This window comes from Lithobates pipiens, unplaced genomic scaffold, assembly GCF_037356315.1.
Source record: "Lithobates pipiens isolate NorthernLeopardFrog02 unplaced genomic scaffold, aLitPip1_a1.2 Scaffold_25, whole genome shotgun sequence".
Lineage (NCBI taxonomy): Eukaryota > Metazoa > Chordata > Amphibia > Anura > Ranidae > Lithobates > Lithobates pipiens.
In genome coordinates this window covers 79127454-79153397 of record NW_027507787.1, presented here as the reverse complement: position 1 = coordinate 79153397, position 25944 = coordinate 79127454, and the positions used below count along the sequence as shown (strand labels likewise).

The 25944-nt window shown below is 39.7% G+C and overlaps 1 protein-coding gene across 3 annotated transcripts in view; it reads left to right on the top strand.

The window, feature by feature from the left end:
• Nucleotides 1-25944, top strand: part of GRID1 (glutamate ionotropic receptor delta type subunit 1) — a 1763123-nt gene that overhangs the window by 1682816 nt on the left and 54363 nt on the right. For 2 of the 3 annotated variants that reach the window (XM_077454598.1, XM_077454599.1), the window contains exon 15: nt 6906-7146. In XM_077454598.1, the coding sequence (XP_077310724.1) occupies nt 6906-7146 (241 nt within the window). Of the gene's footprint in view, nt 1-6905; nt 7178-25944 lie in introns of all 3 variants that reach the window. The other variant, XM_077454600.1, reaches the window with a different exon arrangement.

The following is a 25944-nucleotide window of genomic DNA, read 5'->3' as shown; positions in this document are numbered from 1 at the left end:
CCCATTAAACATCATATCATTAAATACTCAGGGACAAAACGTTCCACACATTTTCATTCAAAAAAAGACATATAGTTTGCCTCCAAGAGACTCATTTTGCGTCACAATCCACTCCCAAATTTTTCAGTAAAGACTACCCCCAAGTATACACAGCTTTGGCCTCCTCTAAAAAAACGAGGCGTGCTTATAGCTTTCCATCGCAATACACCATTTTCACTAATGAAGGAAATTAAGGATCCAGAAGGTCGTTACTTGATTCTTAAAGGAAACCTACTTGATACCGCTATCACCATTACATCATACTACGCTCCTAACAAAAATCCTATTTCCTTTCTTTCTCATTTATTTCAAACTATAGAACACCACAAAATAGGTACTACAATTCTATGTGGAGATTCTAATCAGACCATATTTCCATTTTTGGATAAATCACCAATCCCACAGTCACATACAGCAGACAAACAACTCTTATCAAAACTAATTACAAAACATAACCTAGTAGATACTTGGAGAGAATTGAATCCAACCAAGAGACAATACACACATTACTCGTTCCCTCATCGCTCATTCTCTAGGATAGACCATATATTTATGTCCATAGGGCTAATTCCAGAAATAATATCTACAAAAATGATTCCCATCCCAGGGTCCGATCATAGTGCGCTGTACATTACTGTTGCCTCTATAATTCAAAAAAAAAAAGATCCAACATGCATATTAAGAGATTTCCTACTCAAAAATCCAGCTCATAAAAATAATATTGAAATTGCGCTTAAAGATTAGATAAAATATAACTCCACACCTGACATCTCTCCGACTACATTATGGGAAGAACACAAACCTGTTCTCCGTGGCATATGTCTACAGCAAGCAAACATATTCAACAGAGAGCGGAAAATCCTTTAGACTTTAGAAACAAATTTCAATAAATGTCACACAGCATTCCAAAATAACCCTTCTTCTTTATTTAAAATAAATCTTGACAAAGCTAAATTGGAATTTGATCTATTCCTTACTGAAGCAGTGGATAAAACCATCAAGAGATCACAACACAATTTCTATATCAATGCGAATAAACCTCACACACTATTAGCCAGGGCATTAAAATCCTACCAGAACCCAACGGAACCGATACGTCTGAAAATCTCTAGGGGGGTATACACAAATAATCCTTTGAAAATATTACAAAAATTCAAAACACAATTAAAAAAATTATACTCTTCTAATAATGAGTTGGACCCTTCTAGAGCGAATGATTTTTTCTCTCATATATCTCTACTGACACTATCTAAAACACAAATGGAAATGATGGAGGAACCAGTGTCAATTATAGAGGTATCTGAAGTTATCAAAAATCTGAAACTAAGTAAAAGGCCAGGTCCTGATGGTTTTTCTGCGCTGTATTACAAAACGTTTGTAGACACCCTATCTCCAGTCTTGACAAACACTTTTAATTCCCTTTTGGAAGGTCATTCTTTTAGTAGAGAAACCCTAACTGCAATCATCTGTATGCTCCCTAAACCTCACACAGACGATTCAATATGGTCTAATTATTGCCCTATTTCGTTACTAAATTTGGACATAAAAATTTTAGCCAAAATTCTAGCTAACAGATTAAATACTATTATAGGCAATCTTATACATCGTGATCATGTGGGCTTCATTCCATGACGTCAAGCAGAAGATAATATTAGACGTGCAACACTCCTGTCACATGCCGCAAAAAAAAAGACGTATTCCCACTTGTTTTCTTTTTTTAGATATGAAAGCTTTTGACACAGTATCATGGTCATATATGAACTATACCCTTTCCAAATGGGGATTCGGCCCTAATTTTTTACGATGGATCTCTAATTTGTATCAAGATCCCAAAGCTTATATCAGATATGCAGGCTACAAATCGGACGAGTTTAATATACTCAGGGGGACCCATCAAGGATGTCCACTTTCGCCATTATTATTTGCTTTACTCATTGAACCTTTAGCACAAAGAATTAGGATGGAACCCACTATAACAGGTATTGAAATGGGTGGCTTTCATCATAAGCTCTGTTTATTCGCAGACGATATTCTCCTTTTTCTATCTTCTCCACATGTTTCGGCCCCAAATCTTATGGTTGTACTACAAGAATTCTCGTTTATTTTGGGCCTTAAGGTCAATATTCAAAAATCTTCAGCATTAAACATTTCACTTGTCGAGAAAGATAAACAATCTTTACAAAATTCACTAACCTTTAAGTGGGCAGATCATAGCCTCCCATATCTGGGTGTGCAGATTACTCCTAACCCCTCCGATTTATTTGCAGCTAATTACCCAGCTCTATTAAAAAATATTACAAGGTCGTTATCTAATTGGTCATCAATGCCGATATCATGGTTTGGGAAAACCTCCCGATTCATATTCCTGCATATTTTCTTAGGCTGATTCAACAAAAAGTAACAAAATTTACTTGGGGGGAAATAAAACCCAGACTTCACAAAAAAACACTTGTTCTCCCCAAAGCTTTGGGTGGTTTGGGATTTCCAGACTTTAACATATATTATAAGGCAGCTCAATTATCTCAATTAACAAAATATCACTATTCTACAGAGATTCCTTTATGGGTCCTCATTGAAGCTGTAGACTGTGATCCCCTTCCTATAAACAATATATTATGGTTACAACCTGCGGATCGTAAGTCTATAAATAACCCCATTTCTAAGCACTCTCTATCTATATGGGATAGGTATAGAAATTCCCATGGTTTGCAATCTCCATAAAATCCGCTATTATCTTTCCACAAGAATCCAACTTTTTACCCAGCCTGGAAATATCCCAATACTTTTAAAGCTTGGTCTAAGGCTGGTATCACTTGTCTATATAATTTAACTTCAAATACATCAATAAAATCTTTTACAGATCTATGTGAATTATATAAGCTTCCACAATCAGAAATATTCAGATATCTCCAAATCAAAGATTTTTATACTCCTCTTCTCAATTTAAATGTAAACTTACATAATATTTCTCAATTTGAAAGATTTTGTCTCAAGGAACCCCGTGCTAAAGGTCGTATTACAACATTGTATACACAATTGATATCTAATTCTAATACTGTTGTATTCTGACATCTGTCATCTGACCAGAGCACCTTCTTCCACATGTTTTCTTTGTTCCCCACATGGCTTCTTACAAACTGCAAACAAGACATCTTATGGCTTTCTTTCAGCAATGGCTTTCCTCTTGCCACTCTTCCATAAAGGTCAGATTTGTGGAGTGCACAGCTAATAGTTGTCCTGTAGACAGATTCTCCCATCTGAGCTGTGGATCTCTGCACCTCCTCCAGAGTTTCCAGAGGCCTCTTAGCTGCTTCTTTAATAATGTTCTCCTTGCCCAGCCTGTCCATTTAGGTGGACAGCCATGTCTTGGTAGGCTTGCAGTTGTGCCATACTCTTTCCATTTTTGGATGATGGATTGAATCTTGTTCAAAGCTTGGGATATTTTTTTATAACCTAACCCTGCTTTAAACTTCTCCTCAAATTTATCCCTAACGTACCTGGTGTGTTCCTTGGCCTTCATGATGCTGTTTATTCATTAAGGTTCTCTAACAAACCACTGAGGGCTTCACAAAACAGCTGTGTTTAAACTGAGATTAAATTACACACAGGTGGACTCTATTTAATAATTAGGTAACTTCTGAAGGCAATTGGTTCCACTAGATTTTAGTTAGGTTCCTCAGAGTAAAGGAGGCTGAATAAAAATGCACGCCACAGTTTTCGGATATATTTATTTGTATAAAAATTTGGAAAATCATTTATCATTTTCCTTCCACTTCACAATTATGTGCCACTTTGTGTTAGTCTAACACATAAAATCCCAATAAATTACATTTAAGTTTTTGCTTGTAACATGACAAAATGTGGGACTTTTCAAGAGGTATGAATACTTTTTCAAGCCACTATAAGTGCACTTCTGTGACCCATAAGGGAAGTATGACCAAAAAAAAAAAAAAAAAGCTTTGACCATACTTAACGGGTGCTTTAACTGATATCTACTGTATTCTGAATTGATGCTGAAAGTTTGGATCATTATTCTGCATCTTCGATATCTTGGGGACTATAGTAGTGATATCTTCCAACTTGAGATTCAAAATCCTCCCTTATTAAAAAGAGGTTTTCACTCTTTGCATTGAATTTGTGAAATAATAGAATGGGTTCCCATGATGCCTTGCACTTACATCAATTAATGCATAGAGATGATCTGACTGCTCTCTGCAGCATTAAGTATTACTCACCACTGGAGAAAATCTAAAGGGGAAAAGTATTCTGTTCATCATATGACCATCTTGAAACATCTAGAAAGAATAAATAAATAATTATATATATATATATATATATATATATATATATATATATATATATATATATATAATTATTTATGGGAGGAGCCCGGGGGGTATTTAAGCAGCCCACTCACCTGTATTACTTGTCGGTTATGGTGCACAATACCCTCCCACCCATTACCCTTTTCATCTCTGGGACGCTCCCTTTTTTGGCATATTGACCAACTGAAAAGGGCACACCTCAGGTCTGTGTTATGTTGTCATTCTTGTGGCATCTTTATATGGTTCCATGTCTGTTTCAGGTGGCTCTGACCAAAATGACTGCCAGGAAATGGATGAGAGCCCTGAATTGGACTTTAAATGACCAATAATGCAGTAGGACCATTAAGAGTTCTAAATCTGCAGAAGGAGAAGAAAGACTGCATGTAGTAGATGCAGGGGCGGATCCAGAGTCCAGTCTCGGGAGGGGCACTGCTATAAAATATGTTTTTTTGGGTGCAATTTATATGGGAAATAACTGGTATTGGCGCTTCAATCATTACGGCACCATGGTTGTTATGGTGTCAGGATGATTGAAGCACATTATTTCTATTAATACATTGTAATATAAAATTAAATGGTTCAACTCACCATAATGCAGAATCAGTGGGAGCCCTGAGGGTGTCATATGCAATGTCGCCTGCCAGCAAATGCGGATTGTCACTTGCCATGTCACTTGTCACCAAATGCGGATTGTTACTTGCCACGTCACCTGCCACACATTGCGGATTGCCACTTGCCACGTAGCCTGCCACACATTGCGGATTGTCACTTGCCACGTCACCTGCCACACATTGCATATTGTCACTTGCCATGTCACCTGCCATACATTGCGGATTGTCACTTGCCACGTCGCCTGCCACACATTGCGGATTGCCACTTGCCACGTAGCCTGCCACACATTGCGGATTGTCATTTGCTACATCACCTGCCACACATTGCGGATTGTCACTTACCACGTAGCCTGCCACACATTGCGGATTGTCACTTGCCACGTCACCTGCCACACAGTGCGGATTGTCACTTGCCATGTCACCTGCCACCAGATGTGGATTGCCACATAGCCTGCCACACATTGCTGATTGTCACTTGCCACGTCACCTGCCACACGTTGCGGATTGTCACTTGCCACGTCGCCTGCCACCAGATGCGGATTGCCACGTAGCATGCCACACATTGCGGATTGTCACTTGCCACGTCACCTGCCACACATTGCGGATTGTCACTTGCCACGACGCCTGCCACCAGATGCAGATTTCCACGTAGCCTGCCATACATTGCAGATTGTCACTTGCCACGTCACCTGCCACACATTGCAGATTGTCACTTGCCACGTCGCCTGCCACCAAATGCGGATTGCCACCTAGCCTGCCACACATTGCGGATTGTCACTTGCCACGTCGCCTTCCACACATTGCTGATTGCCACCTGCCACGTTACCTGCCTCACATTGCAGATTGTCACTTGCCACGTAGCCTGCCACACATTGCAGATTGTCACTTGCCACGTCGCCTGCCACACATTGTGGATTGCCACTTGCCACGTAGTCTGCCACACATTGCGCATTGTCACTTGCCACATAGTCTGCCACACATTACGGATTGCCACTTGCCACGTAGTCTGCCACACATTGCGGATTGCCACTTGCCACGTAGTCTGCCACACATTGTGGATTGCCACTTGCCACGTATTCTGCCACACATTGCGGATTGCCACTTGCCACGTAGCCTGCCACACATTACGGATTGTCACCTACTGTGTCACTTTTCTGCTAAGGTGTTCTTTTGTTGAGTCCCAGAGTGAAGATAGGCAGCAGAGAGATGATATAATCTCTCTGCTGCACACAGCTTCCTGCACAGTGAGGGCCGAACTGCAGGGATGCAGGGCAGTGAGAGATGATGTCATCTCCCTGCTCCCCTGCCCGCTGGCTTCCAGATTGGCCAGCAGCCCTCCTAGGATGCCCAGCTGCCCCCCTCACCCGTCCACTCAGCGCAATCACAGGCCACGCTGGCACACGCGGAACCGACCGCGCTGGCACCCGCGGAACCGGCTGCACTGGCACCCACGGAACCGGCCACGATTGTACCCGCGGAACCAGCCACGCTGTCATAAGCTGGCGGTATTCTCAGAGGGGGCAATTGCCCCGTTGCCCCCCCTGGATCCGCCCCTGAGTAGATGTAAGAGATAGAACTCTGGTTGGATTGCTAAAACTTTTAAAGTAGCTAGCACCTACTTACTTAAAAACACATTAGGATTAGGTTGACTTATTCATAAAAAATGGAAAATAACAATACCTTTTGGTATGATATGATACTTTTTAGATTGTTAACCCTGATGATAACTGGAATATTTCCTGTTAACTATTTAGGCTGAATAGGTTATACAATTACCTTACTGTTCAGACATTTTAGTTTGCTTTTTCCCATTGCTGTATGTGATATTGATCCACAGACATTGTAGTTATCAGTCTTGACTCACCACCTGTGCCAGATCCTGAACAAAGTTTAACTACATTTATGGAAAACTTTTTTCCCTGTTTTTCAGAATTCTAGAGTTTCAAGAAACTGGTTATTTGGATGTTCTGAAACAGAAATGGTGGCCACGAATGGGACGATGTGATTTAAACAGTCATAATAATGCACAAACAGATGGCAAAGCACTAAAGCTGCACAGTTTTGCTGGAGTATTCTGCATCCTGGCAATTGGATTACTGCTTGCTTGCCTGGTGGCTGCCCTCGAATTATGGTGGAACAGCAACCGTTGTCGACAGGAGTCACCAAAAGAGGTCCATAACTACTATTCTTATTATATAAAAGGTATTTTAGGGACATGCATCATTGGAAGCAATAACCCAATGAGTAGATTTAGTTATGCAATGACAACCTACAGCACCTATATGATGGGTCTATTAACGAGTGTTAAAGTACAAGCTTGGTATAAATGCACCAATAATGCATGTCCCTATACAGCTGCAGGGCTGTGACAGTGACACATGCAAAGGTGTGCCTGACTGATACTTATAAGCTTAAGCAGAATTATAATTTGCTTCCCACCTTTGAATTGATGAAGCATTTAATGCATTCTGGAGTGCACCTCACAAAAATCTGACAGGTGCAAAATGAATTATACACATTGCAATAGTGATCCACCTGGATAATTTTAGTCACTGCCTTAACTTTATCATCTTATTTTGAGTATGCCCATTAAGAGATAATAATGTACACATTAATTTGGTCAGAATATACAGTAATACAGTTGAAAAAATAAAAAGTTACTTGATATAAGTACAATCATAATACAGTAATTATGGAGGTTTTGTTTTGCTTAAAAATAGGAGATAATTGGGGCCCTAAAGAATATTATTTTGCACTGCTTAAAGGCAGAGCAAGGCAAAAACTAGTAAAATAGTAAACGAAAACCCGTTGTGAGCACAGCAATGCTGAATGTTGTCATGCATAAAGCAAACATCCATTTCCATCAATTAAACTTCTTAACAAGCTAACCTTTCCGAGATTTTCCTTTGTTCACCAGATGTCTCTAAACAAAACATTAACATTCAAATGAAGACAATGTTTGAGAAGCCTGTGCATGTAAAATATTAATTTTTTTCCTTTCTATTTATTTAAATAAGCAATGCAGTTGGCATCAAAATCAAAATTGTCTTTGAATCCGTAAATTTCAATTGATAGTTGCAGTTTTGATGAAATCTAGGATTATCTGACAAATGTTTGTGTCCTGCTCTATTAGACTCCATTGTTTATATGATGGTAACATATGATTTGGTGGATTAGAGAATACGGACATTAATCCCAAGAAGTAAAACTTAGTTTTTTTACCCAACTTGGGTTACCCAACCCACACTTGGAGGAATCTATTCAAATTCCAATTAAACTGTCAATTTAACTGCAACACCCAGGGTAGATGTACCCATGCAAAGAATCATTTGTGTTAGGCAATCTGAATTATTTTGTCACAGTTGCTGAAGTTTAACCATGTATGGAGGAAAATATTAACTCACCAGATGAGCAGCAGATAAGCAGCAGCTTCAGGTATTTTGATCAGATAGGTGCAAAAATGTAAAGCAAATCCCTTTGAGTCTAGGAAAGTAAAAGTAATGAGGAAGACCTGCAGTTATAATACTATGATAGTGATCTTTCTTTACTTCAATATTCCAGTGCTACAATGGAGCAAAGATAACCACTGTTTCACCGTGCTGCCCTTTCTTCCCACACATAGACCCGCATTATTTGGTCACCCTTTTATGAAGCTTTCCAACTGTTTAAATTTTAGTCTTATTGTGGTTTCACATAGGTGGTCCGATTAGGTCCACCTGTCAGTTTTTCTGGCGGATCTGATCGGATCAGACATTGTTCTCTATGGAGCAGTGGACATCTTCCGACATCTGATCCTATCTGCCAAAACAGACGGATGAGGGATGCATTCTCTATCCATCCGAAAGATCAGATTGGATGACAGTCAGATGGAAAAACACAGGTGGTCCGTTTCCATCCGACCACTCCATAGAGAACAGCGGGGCTGTGTCCGTGTCCACGCTGCATAGCGGAGCTGACAGAGACCTGTTATCTGCCTGGTCAGTGAAGATCAGCAGAGAGACCCCCTGCTGAACAAGCAGATGCGCATCACAGAGTCTGCCCTGTATGGAAGGGGCCTTAATGTGTATGACAGGAAAAAAAAACATGCAGAACATCTCTGTAGTACATACACTTTTCCCCACTTTTAATGCCTTTACAATCCCTGCAAATACAGAAAAATACATGTTGATGTGCCAAAAATGCACTCCGCTCCTAGGTCATGTTGTGGGTGGACAAAACACAACATTGACGGAGTGGTGTCAGTCATCCCAGATATTCTTTGCTAAATTATTCAACCCGTCCCTCTATCCTGTTCTTCACAACATAAGGCCAATGTATCTGTAGTCCAAAATAAGAACTAGGAGGAGAATTGGGCTTTTTGCGGTAACCCAGGAAGTGTGTACAGGACAGCTTTGAATTTCTGACATGAGCAACAGGTATTATATGCACTTATTAAACATGTGTAACAAAACACTTTTAATGGTATATAAATTTCAGCAAACAATATTATTTTATTTTGTTTATATACAATTTAACACAGCTAGAAAAAGATGTGCTGTATGGAATAGTGAAGAATAATCTGTTTATATTTTACCCTCCCTGAATCAACACGCTAATGATTTAAATGTTTTTTTTTTTTATTTCATACCTTATTTTAGACCCAGTGAAATCACAACTGGGTCACTGTGCTTCTTAATGCAATACAAGCATATTATGATTGGTGGGAGGGACTGGCAGGGTCCTCTACATAGCTTCCTGAAAACATCAAAGCACCCTGCTGCAGTATTGTTCTCAAAAATGTTCGGTCCTATGCAACCAATGGGCTGTCTCTGGTGCGGGGGGGGGGGGCAGAGTTATATATTACAAATTTTAAAATACCTTGATGGGTAGGTGCAGTATAATTCTAGAGACGTGGGAGTTCAGAAGCAGACTGGATTTGTATGCAGACCTCCTTAGGTTAAAAGCCATAAATAACTCAAATCCAATTAATAAAAAGGTCAAATACAGGGACAATGGGGAGGAAATGGCTAAATAATGCTGAATGTCCTACAGACAGGAAATGAGGCACACCTTCTCTGTGATAAATGATAGTAAGATATTTCAGTACAAGAGAAGAGGAGCCTGTGCAATTGTCAAAACTTAAGGTATGGCTTGTTATGCTTTTCTGCATTAGAGAACATCAGTCTGTAGAACTTGTAATTGTAGTAAATATAACATTTTTAAGACAATTTGCTGTTAGATTCCCATTCCTGTAGAACTGAAGATAGGTAGCTGCATGTACCTCTGGATACCCTCATGAGCTCCTCAGAAAGCTCCACAAATCAGAGCACTTATTTATTTATTACAGGTATTTATATAGCACCAACAATTTTTTGCAGTACTTACATTCACATCAGTCCCTGTCCTCAAGGAGCTTACAATCGAAATTCCTAACTCACATTCATACATACACATACTAGGGCCAATTTAGAGAGGATCTAATAACCTTACCAGTATGTTTTGGAGTGTCGAAGGAAACCAGAGTACCCAAAGGAAATCCATGCAGACATAAGGAGAACATGCAAGCTCCAGGCAGGAAGTGGCGGGTCATGCAATTGAGCTGTATTGTTCACCTTCATCCAATTAACCTCATTATGGGTTTCCAATACTAAGTGCTCATGAGGAAACTCAATGAACATATAGGTATCAATATGGACCTGTTCTACAATGCTGTTAATTGTTTAAAAATATTGATCTAACAACAAACTGACTTTCGTATTTTTGACTGGTTACTTCAGTACATGTCATTCAGCACTGCTTGCACACAGTGAATTAAATAAGCTTTTTTTGTGATATAAATCCTGAAAATTGAGGCTTATTTTCAAGAACATGAAACCTAGGCTCCATATTTTATAAAAATGTATGTTTTTTTTTTTAAATACATATTTATTAAGAGTGGTAGCATTTTGGCAGTAACAATAACACCTGGTTGCATTTACAAAGCCAGAGTTTAACCTCTTCACGCCATCCACACACATATATGCGGTCTCTCAGTATGTGTGCCTTAATGTGGCCTATATGTGGCCCTGTGTAAATCATACTCCTTGCTTTCTCCCAGCATGGTAGCCAGCTGGGTCCCAGAAAGCTCCTGATACAAACTACAGATTGGGAGCTTTCCAATCATGTGACCACTAAAACAGCCAATCACAGCGGGCACATGACCCAAATGCCTACCTCTGCCTTTTAGAACTCTTAAAGGACCAGGAGGCAGTTAGAGAAAAGGGGTTGATTAACAAAAAATTGGAATAACAATAAATAATCTTAACATTCAAAAAAATTTGCACAAATAAAAAATAATATACTGGCAAAATGTTTACTGTCAAGGCCATATTCTCCAAATCAATCAGAAAAAAAAAAAAAAATATCAGAGGGGTAGAAAAACACAGAAAAGGCAATATAAAAGACATTCGTCAGAGAGAGGCAGAAAACTCCATCCATGGAGTCTATATTTTACTAAATTTAGAATAGTTTTCATTGGCCATCAGTTCTTCCATGCTTATGATGGAGTTCAATTCTGTGAACCCATGCCACAACAAGTACTTACCGAGGCCGAGATGCCAAGAGCGGTTAGCCCTTGCAACTACACGCGCCCCGTCCCCCAGAGGTGGTACAGGGAGTGGGTGACATGCAGAAGCACTGACCACCAGCAGGTGTAGGTTCCTGGGGAGCTGAGCAGTGAGTTACTGGAGATCAGGAACTGGCTGATGATCCTGTGCTTGGTAGTAAACAGTCCGGGAAATAACAAGAGATCAGGCAACAGAATAGCAAGTCCGTGAATCAGACCAAAGGTCATATCTATCTAATCAGGCAAGAAAAGTCCGTAAGGCAGGCCAAGGGTCAAATCCGGGTAATCAATCAAGAGAGTCTGTAAGGCAGATCAGGAGAAGTCTGTTAAACAAGCCAAGGGTTGAATCGAGGATGAGAGCAACGTAGTCAGGGATGGTCCGGGTCAAAATAGGTAATCAGGCAAAACAGCAGGAAACAGGCACCAATGGGAAGCTGACAACAAACCAGCAACCTGTTTGGACACCAGGGCCGTCTAAAATAGCCATCACGCACATCTATGTGCCATCACGCACATCCACGCGCCATTGCGCACATCCGCACGCAATAGCATGGTGAGCATGGGCAACCAAAGTCCTTCTCTGACAATGACAGGGGGAGTACTGTGATCTCTGTGAGATAATATATACCCATAAGTGTAAGTTAGGTATACATGGGTAGTTTGTTTCGTTCATCCAGCAGTTAGAACCAAAAAAGCTGACAGATTCCCACATCAACACAACAATGTGTGATTCAGGAATCTCTCCCACTGTGCTATTGTGTTCTGACAGAGGGACTCCCCCGAATAGACCGATCAGGGCTTACAGCCATTGCCTGCAAGCACTAATCAAATGCTATTTTCCAGCACAGAAACCAACAGACAGTGGTACACAGGCACTGAAAGTTCCTACTGAACTGGCCAATTTTTGGTACATGTATACTGGACTTTAAACTTACATATTGCTTAACATGCAGTCAGTTTACACGAAAAATATATCTGACACTAGGTCCAATTTATTGCCACTGCCCACGAGATTTCTCTTTCCCATCTTAATTATGCTGCTCCCTATTATCACAGATATTAGTTATCACACTGTTCCCTAACCCATAAGGCTGATCTTAAAGCTCTAAAATCAACCAGTCAAATTGTTTATATATATTTTACTTTAATGAGAAAAAATTCTGATAATGCAGATTTCCCATATATCCTACTTTATTCCAGAAACACAATTACATTCATTGATCTGAGTAGCCCAACTCTTTTTTTTTTTTTTCTAAAAAATTATTGATAGTTTCTCCTCCCTGAAATTATTGTTCAACAGTATAATGAACTTGTAGTATACATTGTTTAAAGCTGGGAAGTTCTCTATGCCAAAAAGCATGAGACACAAATATGTTTTACTTTTAAAGAGATTTGCCAGACCATTTGTTTTCACAGCAATCGTCAAATAATATTAAAATCCTTAAGGGGTTGTAAAGCCAAAAGTTTTTTTTATGTTAATGCATTCTATGATCTAAGATAAAAGCCTTCGTGCGACGTGGCTCCCAAACAAAATTGACGTCCTTTTTTTTCCCACAAATAGAGCTTTCTTTTGGTGGTATTTGATCACTTCTGCGGTTTTTATTTTTTGCGCTATAAACAAAAATAGAGCGACAATTTTGAAAAAAACACATTATTTTTTACTTTTTGTTATAATAAATATCCCCCAAAAATATATAAAAAAACATTTTTTTTCCCTCAGTTTAGGCCGATACGTATTCTTCTACATATTTTTGGTAAAAAAAATCGAAATAAGCGATTATTGATTGGTTTGCGCAAAAGATACAGCGTTTACAAAATAGGGATAGTTTTATGGCATTTTTATTAATAATTTTGTATTATTTATTTTTTTACTAGTAATGGCGGTGATCAGCGATTTTTATTGTGACTGCGACATTGTGGTGGACACATCGGACATTTTTGACACATTTTTGGGACCATTGTCATTTTCTCAGTAGGGGTTAACCAGTGGGTGGCAGTGTAGGGATTAAGTGTTCCTAGGGGTTTGTTGCTAACTGTGGGGGGGGGTGGGCTTTCATTTAGTGAACACTGATATCTGCTCCAATCACATGGAGCAGAGATCAGCGTCACTAGTTGCTAGGCAGAATGGAGAAATGCTGTTTACACGGCATTTCCTCCATTCAGCCGTCCCGTGAGACGATCGCGGGTATGCCCGTGGCGATCGAGTCTGCGGGACCCGCGACCGGACTCACGGGGGTCCCAAACAGCACAAGAGCGCGCCGGCGGCGGCGCGCTCGCGATGGCAGGGCGGCATTGAAGATTGGACGTACCTGTATGCCAATATGCCTGCCCGTGCCATTCTGCGGACGTACATCGGCGTGCGCTGGTCGGGAGTCGGTTAAAAAAAAAGGGACGTTACAATCACTTTAAGACTGCTTATGGGCAGTGCCCTCTCAGATGTGATGTCAGCAGCCCCAACATACTCACAGCTGCTAAGTTAAACTCTATGGTATTCCCATTTCTTCTCCACCACCAGCTAAATACGTTTTTATAGGAAGGTAAGGGATGGAAGACCTGCCAACAGAGAGAATAAGACAGTCCCAAAAAAGTGGAGGGCTATGAAGGTGAAGGAGTTGACTGTGCTTTAGGGACTTTACAGTCACTTTAAGACTGCTTATGGGCAGTGCCCTCTCAGATGTGATGTCAGTAGCCCCAACAGACTCACAGCTGCTAAGTTAAACTCTATGGTATTCCCATTTTCTTCTCCCCCACCAGCTAAATACGTTTTTATAGGAAGGTAAGAGATGGAAGACCTGCCTACAGAGAGAATAAGACAGTCCCAAAAAAGTGGAGGGCTATGAAGGTGAAGGAGTTGACTGTGCTATATAATTGACTAGTCAATTTTCTAGAAAGTTCAAAGGCTCACTACAAGTAAATAAAAATGAATAATGGAAAGGAAAGCAGTGCAAGTAAGCATTAAAAATATTTGATTTTAAGTTAGTTTCCCACTATTTACTGCCACTATGTTCCCAATTACTCACTGTTTCTGTTGATTTTTTAGCATCAATGCACTGCGAAGGCTACAATGTTCTTTGAATATAATACAATAGCCATTAATGCTTTTAAACTTTTGGGCTTTTACCTGATACTTAGTGATTCCAGGAACAAGCAAAAGCAAAAGAGTCAACGTTCTAGCAAAAACATGTTTTTGTAGTCATCTGCATTTTCCTTTCATGTTTGGCAAAACTTTTGGAAACTTTTTGTTATTTTCTATTTCATGATACAAAAACATGTTATTTAAAATGAAAACTTTATTTAGGAATATTTTAAGAACAAAATGTTTTTTTTTTTTTTTTATACCAGATGCTTAAATGCAAAACAGGTTATTTTTCATTCTATATTTCATTTGGTATGTAACTTTGAAAACAATATTTCATAATTACACCCACACACAACCTCTGTAGTTGGGTTTTACCTAAGGTGGTATGTTTCTCTGAGCAGTATTATTTTGACCAAACAATTCAGTATCACTTAAAAATTGTTCTATATTATTTAGTTAGTTACCTTTTTGGCTGCTGAAATAAATAGTAGCGCTATTATAGTTTTGGATAGAGCAAAAAAGGGTTAAAAATATTGTATTGAACTGATCGTCCATGATTCTGCATGTGTTTTTAGGACAGAGTGAGAATAATGTGGAAACAGACAGCAGCAAAACAATAACATTGCTAAGGGTTCTACTTCAACCACTTGCCATCTGGGCAATTTTGACATTCAAAATAAATATTACATGTTTAAATCAAAAAAATTACTTAGAACCTTATTATATATTTTCTGAAAGCAGAGGCCCTGACAAATAAAATGGTGGTTGTTGCGTTTTTGTTTTTTTACTGTATGTCACAAGATATTTGCTCATCCATTAATCAAACATGTAATTTCAGGAAAATCACACTTAAATACATTTTAATACAGACAAACAAAATATAATAACCAATTTTTAGATAAGATATAAAATACTGTATGATGTTGCATCAAGTAAAAAATAGATCGAACATGTCAAGATTTAAAATCATGCACATCTGTGAAATGGCGACAAACTATGCTAACTAAAATCATCTATAGGTGATGCTTTGAAAGCCTTTACAAGTTACCATTTTAGAGCTAAATGTGAACACTGGCACCAAAATGATTGCTCTCACTCTTGCATTTGTGGCAATACCTCACATATGTGGTGCGATCACTGTTTACATATGTGAGTGTTTGCATTTGTGCATGAGCACGGCAGTAAGGGAGTGCTTTCATTTTATTTTTATTTTTTTATTTAATTTGTTTTAATTTGTTTTGTTTTTTCTCAGACCACTTTTACATAAAAACTGATCTCCAGCTTTGAAAAACAATACCAGAATAATGGCTGCAGCCTCAGCCATGATCTTGGTATAACTGCTTCCAGTCTAGGACATACAGTATCTCATAAAAGTAAGTAGACCTCTCACATTTTGTTAATATTTTATTATATCTTTTCATGTGACAACACTGATACAAAGTAGTGAGTGTAGTATAACAGCTTGTATAACAGTGTAAATTTGCTGTTCCCTCAAAATAACTCAATACACAGCCATTAATGTCTAAACCGCTATGAAAATGTCCACATTGGGCACAATGAGACATTTTCCCTCCCCAGTGTCATGTGACCTGTTAGCGTTACAAGGTCGCAGGTGTGAATGGGGAGCAGGTGTGTTAAATTTGGTGTTATCACTCTCAATCTCTTATACTGGTCACTGGAAGTTTAACATGGCACCTCATGACAAATCTCTCTGAGAATCTGAAAAAAATAATTTATTCTACATAAAGATGGCCTAGGCTATAAGAAGATTGCCAAGACCCTGAAACTGAAAGGGGTAGGGGAGGCAGCCTGTCTGTGCTCAGAACATACTCTGCACACTGCATCAAATTGGTCTGCATGGCTGTCCTCCCAAGAAAGAAACCTCTTCTAAAAATGCAAACAGTTTGCTGAAGATAAGCAGACTCAGGACAGGGATTACTGGAACCATGCTCTGTGGTCTGATGAGACCAAGGTAAACTTATTTAGTTCAGATGGTGTCAAGCGTGTGTGGTGGCAACCAGGTTAGGAGTACAAAGACACGTGTGTTTTGCCTACAGTCAAGCATGGTGGTGAAAGTGTCATGGTCTGGGGCTGCATGAGTGCTACTTGCACTGGGGAGCTACAGTTCATTGAGAAAACCATGAATGCCAATATGTGACGTACTGAAGCAGAGCATGATCCCCTCCCTTCGGAGACTGAGCCGCAGGGCGGTATTCCAACATAAAGACCCCAAACACACATCCAAGATGACCACTGCCTTGCCAAAAGAAGCTGAGGGTAAAGGTGATTGACTGGCCAAGCATGTCTCCAGACCTAAACCCTAGTGAGCATCTGTGGAGCATCTTCAAACGAAAGGTGGAGGGGCGCAAAGTCTCTAACATCCACCAGCTCTGTGATGTCATCATAGAGGAGTGGAAGAGGACTCCAGTGGCAACCTGTGAAGCTCTGGTGAACTCCATGCCCAAGAGGTTTAAGGCAGTGCTGCAAAATAATGGTGGCCACACAAAATATTGACACTTTGGGCCCAATTTGGAAAATTTCACTTAGGGGTGTACTCACTTTTGTTGCCAGCGGTTTAGACATTAATGGCTGTGTGTTGAGTTATAGCAAAGTGTAATTTCTTCAGTGTTGTCACATGAAAAGATATAATAAAATATTTACAAAAAATGTGAGGGGTGTACTCACTTTTGTGAGATACTATGTGTGTGCGTGTGTGCGTGTGTATATATATATATATATATATATATATATATATATATATATATATATATACATACACATACACATACCTATGTTGCTGCACTGACTGAATTCCATGTCCTAATTAAGGATAAACCGAACACCCCCGGTTAGGTTTGCACCAGAACATGCGAACAGGCAAAAAACGAACGAACACCATTAAAGTCTATGGGACACGAACATGAAAAATAAAAAGTGATCATTTTAAAGGCTTATATGTAAGTTATTGCCATAAAAAGTGTTTGGGGACCCATGTATCAATGCATTTTTTTTTAAACTGATTTTTTTTGGGAGCAGTGATTTTTTTAATGCTTAAAATAAAACAATCAAAATTATTATTAATATTCCTTTAAATATCGTGCCTAGGGGGTGTCTATAGTATTCCTCTAAAGTGGGACATTTTTCCTGTGTTTAGAACAGTACCACAGCAAAATTACATTTCTAAAGGAAAAATTGTAATTTAAAACTAATCGTGGCTGTAATGAATTGTCGGGTCTCGGCAATATAGATAAAATATACGTATGTAAATTCTTACGTACGTGATTCTTTAAGTGCCCAGCCGGCGGCGGCACTCTCCCGACCCGGTCCTGTGCTCTGTGACCGTGGCCATGGGACCAGCGGACCCGATAACCGCTGGTGTTCCGCGATCGGGTCACAGAGCTGAAGAATGAGGAGAGGTCTGTGTAAACAAACCTCTCCCCGTGTTTCCCTGTGTGGCTGTCACCAATCGTCTCTTCCCTTTTATAGGGAAGGACGATCAGTGACATCACATGCCAGGCCACACCCCCTACAATAAAAAAAAACACATAACATCATACATAACACTACACTGCCCCCTCGTGGTTAACTCCTTCACCGCCAGTGTCATTTACACAGGAATCAGTGCATTTAAATAGCATTGATTGCTGTATAAATGAAAATGGTCCCAAAAATGTGTCAAATGTCCACCATAATGTCCCAGTCACAATAAAAATTGCTGATCACCGCCATTACTAGTAAAAAAAAAAATAATAAAAATGCTATAAAACTATCCCCTATTTTGTAAACCAATCAATAATCACTAATTTACCAAAAATATGTAGAAGAATACATATCAGCCTAAACTGAGGAAAAAAAATGTTTTCTTTTTTTCTTTTTTGGGGATATTTATTATAGCAAAAAGTAAAAAATATTGATTTTTTTTTCAAAATTGTCGCTCTATTTTTGTTTATAGTGCAAAAAATAAAAAACCGCAGAGGTGATCAAATACCACCAAAAGAAAGCTCTATTTGTGGGGAAAAAAGGCTGGCAATTTTGTTTGGGAGCCACATTGCACGACCGCGCAATTGTCAGTTAAAGCCATGCAGTGCTGAATCGCAAAAAGAGGCCTGGTCCTTTGGCTGCAAATTTGTCCGGGGCTTAAGTGGTTAATGGTGTTTCGCGGCTTTCGAGTTTGCCGCAAACACCACATAATGTTCATTGTTTGCTGAATGGCCAAACAAACAAAGTCCGGCCCAAACCATTCACCCATCCCTAGTCCTAACTTTCGCCTACATTTAAAACGGGCTAGGCCCTTATAGAAGGACTAAAACCTTCTATCCTCCTGTACTCCGAGGACAGTGCTACCTTAGCCTCTATTCAGATTTGAGGTTTTAAATAAACAGAAAATTACTGCCCTAATGATTGTGCAAAGGCTGCTAGCACCACAATTTTATTATTATTATATATATATATTATTATTATTATTATTGTTATTATTACACACGATTTATATAGGACCAAACGTTTATGCAGCGCTTTACAATGTATAGGGGGGACAACACAATTGCAGTACATTTCAATACAAAAAGGTACAGGAGGGCCCTGCTCTTAGAGCTTACATTCTAAAGGGTGGGGGTGGTGGTACAAAAGGTAATAGCTGCAGAGAATGATTTGATGGGGGTGGCTCGGGGACAGTTGTTAGGTGGGTATGGGATAGGCTTCTCTGAATAAATGATCTCCTAAGGTGGACAGGGTAGGAGCTGACAATTGACAATTGTGTAAGATACAAGAAAGATACGTTTCTTGAAGGGCCTGGTATGGATTTTGGGGGGACCCCCACACATTTTTTTTATTATTTGGTTCGGGTGTTCCCCTAATATTCATACCAAACTCTAAAGGGCCTGCTAAAGGACTGGGGGTTGGACCCCATGCCCTTTTTTCAATGAGTTTTACCTATATTGCCGGACCCTACAATACAATACAGTCAGTTTTAAATGACTTTTTTTCCTATAGAAATATAATTTTGCTGTGGTACTGTTCTAAACACAGGAAAAATGTGCCACTTTACAGGCATACTATAGACACCCCCAGGCACAATATTTAATGGAATATTTCATTTTTATTGTTTCACTTATCTCTTTTAATCCTTTAAAATTAGCATTTTAGTTTTTTCATGTTGGTGTCCCATAGACTGTAACGGTGTTCCGCGGCTTTCGAATTTGCCGTGAACACCAAATAATGTTCGCTGTTTGGCAAACAGACAAACACCCGATGTTCAACTCTAACATCGTGCTCAGGTAGAGGTAAACGGACATCCAACTTGGAAGCCGGATCCCTCGGGTATCTCTTGATAGATATGTCTCACAGATCTCCACAGCTCCAGTATAGATGGACTCCAACATGGATACACCATCTACCTCAGGTTAACTGCATATGTAAAAGACACATCAAGCAGTCGCACATAGTGTAAAAACATCTTGGACACATTTATTAAAAGAGGATGGAACACTTACAAAAATATGATGTAAATATGCTTAGTTTGAATAATGCAATGACTTCAGCAATAGCTGAACACTGACATGTTTTGTCAAATATAACACATCCCCAAAAGAGATATGAGGAGTTAGGCTTCAATTTGTTAGTCATTTTGACATGTAAAGTCAATGTAAATATACTAGTCCATATAATGCTACCCTCTTCAAACAATGCTGGGGCCCAAGAGTAACTCTATAGATAGAGGAGGCACCCTAAGACAAGGAGTGTATTACTGCCTATACCATCAGGCTGAAAGAAAGGAAAAAATGGCTCAAAAAAGGGAAACAAAGGCAGCAAGCACAATAAAGGATTTCTAAACTGTTATATATATATTTTTTGTTTTTAGGTTTAATACCACTTTAAAGATTTAATGATAATTATTTCATGTTTCTAACTTGGGCTTTCTTTTGGAAAACTGTTAGGTTGGTCGGTTTAGTTACACTTTAAGTTATAACGAGATATTGTGCGCATACAGGCCAGCAGAAAGTGTTAGAAAGACAGTGGGGTTACTGACTGATATAGAAGTCTTTGCATGATACTGGGAAGTGGGCTAGGGTTCTTTACGTGACTCTTTAAGGAGAAAAAGTCAAGAATAGACATTTGTAATAATTTGAACCTCCACTCATCCTCCTTCCCACCCCCTCTAATCCAGAAGTAAACTAAAGAAGAGTGGAGACTCAGGACCCAGTTATCATGTGACTATGGCTTTTGATAAGTAGAAAGGGCCATTTTTTTAGCAAGCAATTAGATAAAGGGTGGCTGTAAGGGAGACGGCTAGCTTTAGTCTGGAGAGGGGCTTTAACTTGTTTCAAAGATAGCTGTGTGTTCTATTATTTACTTGTAGCCCTGTTTGCAGAATTATTTTCTGATTCAGTTCAGTGTGGGACATTATATCAGGGCAGGAGGTTGCCAAATAAGAACACCTATTATATTTTAGTTTCTGTAATCCTGATTACACCTCTGTATTTCTGATATCAGCTCAGAACTGAGACAGTAGATTAGAAATACTCATTAAGGGTTTCTAGTTAATTCCTTGTGAGATAGAGAAAACCGATATCCCTAATGCCACGTACACACGACCGGACTTTTCGAGGGACTAGGTCCGGCTGACTTTCGACAGAGTTCTGACGGAGGTCTGACAGAGTTCTGACGGACTTTCCGAATGAACGGACTTGGCCACACACAATCACACCAAAGTCTGACGGATTCGAACGTGATGACGTACGACTGGACTAGAATAAGGAAGTTCATAGCCAGTAGCCAATAGCTGCCCTTGCGTCGGTTTTTGTCCGTCGGACTAGCATACACACGAGCGGATTTTTCGGTAGGAACTGGGTCCGGCGGAGTTCTGGCGTAAAAATTTGAAACATGTTCCATTTCTAAAGTCTGTCAGACTTTTGCAAATCAAAAGTCCGCTGCAGCCCACACACGATCGAATGGTCTGCCGGAATCATTCCGTCTGACTTTTGATGTTGAAAAGTCCGGTCGTGTGTACGTGGCATAAAAGATAAGGCTGCATTGTTAAAACAATTGAAAAGAGGAGATTCAGGTTTTTACAAATACCCATCTATAATTGTTGTATTTGTAAAATGTACACTATCACATGTCACCTTTTTTTGCCACTTATCTTCTGTGCCAAGGTATTTTGCCTTTCTCAACTAACCTGGTGAAATTAAATAAATATAATGGAGCAGGATACTGTTAATGGTTAAAAGGCCTCCAAGATTACATTGCCGGGAATTTTTAAAAACTGTAACGGACAGGATCTAGAGCAGCTGATCTGATCTTCATCTAAGTCACAGCAATAGACAATCACAGTCTGCTTAAACTAATAACACACAAATAATTACATTTTACCATGTTTTTATTGAACACACCATGTAAACATTCACAGTGCAGGTGGAAAAAGTACCTTTGGATTTAATAACTGGTTAAACCTCCTTTGGCAGCAATAACTTCAACCAAACTTTCCCGTAGTTGCAGATCAGATGTGCACAACGGTCAGGAGTAATTCTTGACCATTCCTCTTTACAGAACTGTTTCATTTCAGCAATATTCTTGAGATGTCTGGTGTGAATCACTTTTTTGAGGTCATGCCACAGGGTCTCAATCGGGTTGAGATCAGGACTCTGACTGGGCCACTCCAGAAGGTATATTTTCTTCTGTTCAAGCCATTCTGTTGTTGATTTACTTCTATGCTTTGGGTCGTTATCCTGTTGCAACACCCATCTTCTGTTGAGCTTCAGCTGGTGGACATATGGCCTTAAATTCTCCTGCAAAATGTCTTGATAAACTTGGGAAGTCATTTTTTCCTTCAATGATAGCAATCTGTCTAGGCCCTGATGCAGCAAAGCAGCCCCAAACCATGATGCCCCCACCACCATACTTCAGCGCTGGGATGAGGTTTTGATGTTGGTGTGCTGTGCCTCTTTTTCTCCACACATAGTGTTGTGTGTTTCTTCCAAACAACTCAACTTTGGTTTCATCTGTCCACAGAATATTTTGCCAGTACTGCTGTGGAACATCCAGGTGCTCTTATGCAAACTGTAAACGCGCAGCAATGAGTTTTTTTTTTTGGACAGCAGTGGCTTCCTCTGTGGTATCCTCCCATGAAATCCATTCTTGTTTAGTGTTTTACGTATCGTAGATTCGTTAACGGGGATGTTAGCATATGCCAGAGACTTTTGTAAGTCTTTAGCTGACACTCTAGGATTCTTCCTCACCTCATTGAGCAGTCTGTGCTGTGCTTTTGCAGTCATCTTTACAGGACGCCCTCAACTAGGGAGAGTAGCAGCAGTGCTGAACTTTCTCCATTTATAGACAATTTGTCTTACCTTGGACTGATTAATGGCAAGGCTTTTGGGGATACTTTTATAACCCTTTCCAGCTTTATGCAAGTCAACAATTCTTAATTGTAGGTCTTCTGAGAGCTCTTTTGCGCGAGGCATCATTCAGGCATCATTCACATCAGCCAATGCTTCTTGTGAAAAGCAAACCCAGAACTGGTGTGTGTTTTTTATAGGGCAGCTGTAACTAACACCTTCAATCTCATCTCATTGATTGGACTCCAGTTGGCTGACACCTCACTCCAACTAGCTCTTGGAGATCTCATTAGTCTAGGGGTTCACATACTTTTCCTACATGCACTGTGAATTTTTACATGGGGTGTTCAATAAAAACATGGTAACATTTAATTCTTTGTGTGTTATTAGTTTAAGCAGACTGTGATTGTCTATTGTTGTGACTTAGATGAAGATCAGATCACATTTTATGACCAATTTGTGCAGAAATCATTCCAAAATTATTCACATACTTTTTATTGCAACTGTAGATAAACCTAGCTGTTATACAACGGAAGGAAGACTGAGTCAGTCGGGACAATATCCCTTCTATGCATAGAGTTGTAAAAGGAACCTAGAACAGTTACAACTTGCAAACTGAAAGGTCGGTTATGCAACTGAATAAAATGCCCTTATGACAGTACAATGATAGAGACAGGAAGGGCCAGGGGAGTCTCTTTTATACACCTAGCACCCCCAAGGGGATCAGACTGTGCTGGGTGGGGGTCTTGACCCCAGAACCCCTCCCCCCACCATGTGACCTAGGTTTGGCATAAAACTGTTTTAGAGTTCCTACAAGCACCTGGAACTCCGGGCTGGTGATTTGTATGTGTTCCACTGTCGCCCTGTTTAAACAGGGATCTTTTTGTGATATTTAATTACCACTGTGTTTTTTTTTTATTTTCTGCTTAACAAACTAAAAGAAAATGTTGAAAAAAACTTTTTCTTAGTTTCTGTTATAAAATGTTCTAAATAAGTTATTTTTTGCCTTCAATGATGTGTGCTAATGAGGCTGCACTGATGGGAACTGATAGGCAGCACTGACGGGTACTGACAGGCTTCACTGGTGGGCACTAACAAGCATCACTGATGGGCACTGATTGACATCACTGGGTACAGATTGGTAGCACTTGTGGGCACTGTTGGGACTGCACTGATCCGTAGGACACTGATGATCAGTGCCCTAATTATCAGCATAGATGTCTCCTGTGGGGATTTGTCAGTTATCAGCTCTCCCCTTCTCAAGTACTGTCAGCGTGAGGAGAGGACTGATGATAACCAGCAAATCCTGTTTACACTGTGATCAGCTGTGATTGGACACAGCTGGTCACATGATAAAGAGCTGCTGTGAGTGGTTCTTTACTCCTATCTGTGATCAGCTGTGTCCAAAGGACATTGCAATCACAGATCCGTGTTGATGCATGCCACAAGGGGCATATGGGTAGCGCAATCACAGGAGGAAATCCATAGACGCTCTCCTGGCAATGTGAGCCCATGCTTTAGACATCTTTCAGCTATAACGAGGGGCGAGAAGTGGTTAACTAGCTTTTAGCTTTCATTTTAAAAGTATAATTGGTTGCCCTGCACATCTGTTCCTGTCTTATTAAATGTCCCCCTATTGTCTATAGAATGTCCTGCATTCTACATTCTACCCAGTTCATTTTATGCATGTAATAATTTTAAATCGAAGCACGTTTATATTTAGGGGGGATATGTAATATTCATTAGCTCACAGTGTCGCCTCACTTGTAATATGCTTGTTAAATTTCCTAGGTGGCCCAGTTCACATTGAACATGTCCCTGGTCCAATCTTAGCAGTAGTTAGGAAATAAAATCACAATTTTATTATGGTCAGATTTGGCTGTAGCACCTCTCCAGACTAAAGCTAAAATAATGGGTGTTTCTATGGGGGAGTTACAGCTTGCACTGAAGCCCCACCTCCTTTATATCGTGCAGCCCTCCATGTTATATTGCATCCCTGCCTGTCCCTTTGCTACCTTTTCTGTATATAAACACTAGAGCTGTTAGCTTGCTCTTCTGTGAATTACAGTACCTGCAGAATTCCCAAGAAAATGGAAACTGACAGTTTGACAATATATCTCCTTGAAAAAAGCTAGAGGATCTAGGCTCAGTCAAGTTATTTTTTATGTTGATATAAGGGAGCAGAGGAGGTACAGATAGGACTACAGAGTTAGAAGGAGAGCCTACAGAGGACATGGCTCTGTGTGCATTCTCCATTACATTTCCCCTCCTCTGAGATGTCATTCAGAACTACCATCTCCTTCATCCAGTGTTGTCAGATAGCAGTAGAAGGAATAAGGAGATAGCTACCTGGCAATACTGAGCAGGAAAACAGCATGGATTTAAATGAGGACAAGGACTATGTGCATTGGATATCCTGGGGCATATGAAAACATTTATATTTGTAGCAATGCTTCTTTTTTAAAGATAAATTCTAGGCAGACATAAATAACTACTGTCCCCAGAAATGAAACTAAGAGTAATTCCAAAACTCTTAGTCTTGCCACGAGAATATGAATAGATGGGAAATATTCAAGTAGGCACACATGTCCCCATTGCAAGAGGGGGTTTTATTCATATTTGAAAAATATCCCCTCACTTCCTGTTGAGTTTATAGGACAGGAAGTGAAGATATAACTTTCTTCACAGACTGCAAAGACCTTCCCCTAGCTATTCAGTTTTTTTTTAAGGTTTTGGTTTTAAAAATACATTTTAGCAGTTCTGTGTTCATCTCTACAGGTATATCATGAAATGTCTAACTCCAAGCAGTGTCAGTACCTGAATTTGATATGGTATCAGCCTCTTGCAATCTCTAAACAACAGAATGCAGAGTGGGAAAGAAAGAAGTAGCACAAGGAGATAATGAGTTAATTTGCTGACAAAGGAGCATGCCTTTAAAAATAGAGGAAAAGATGAGCAATATGAGCTTATT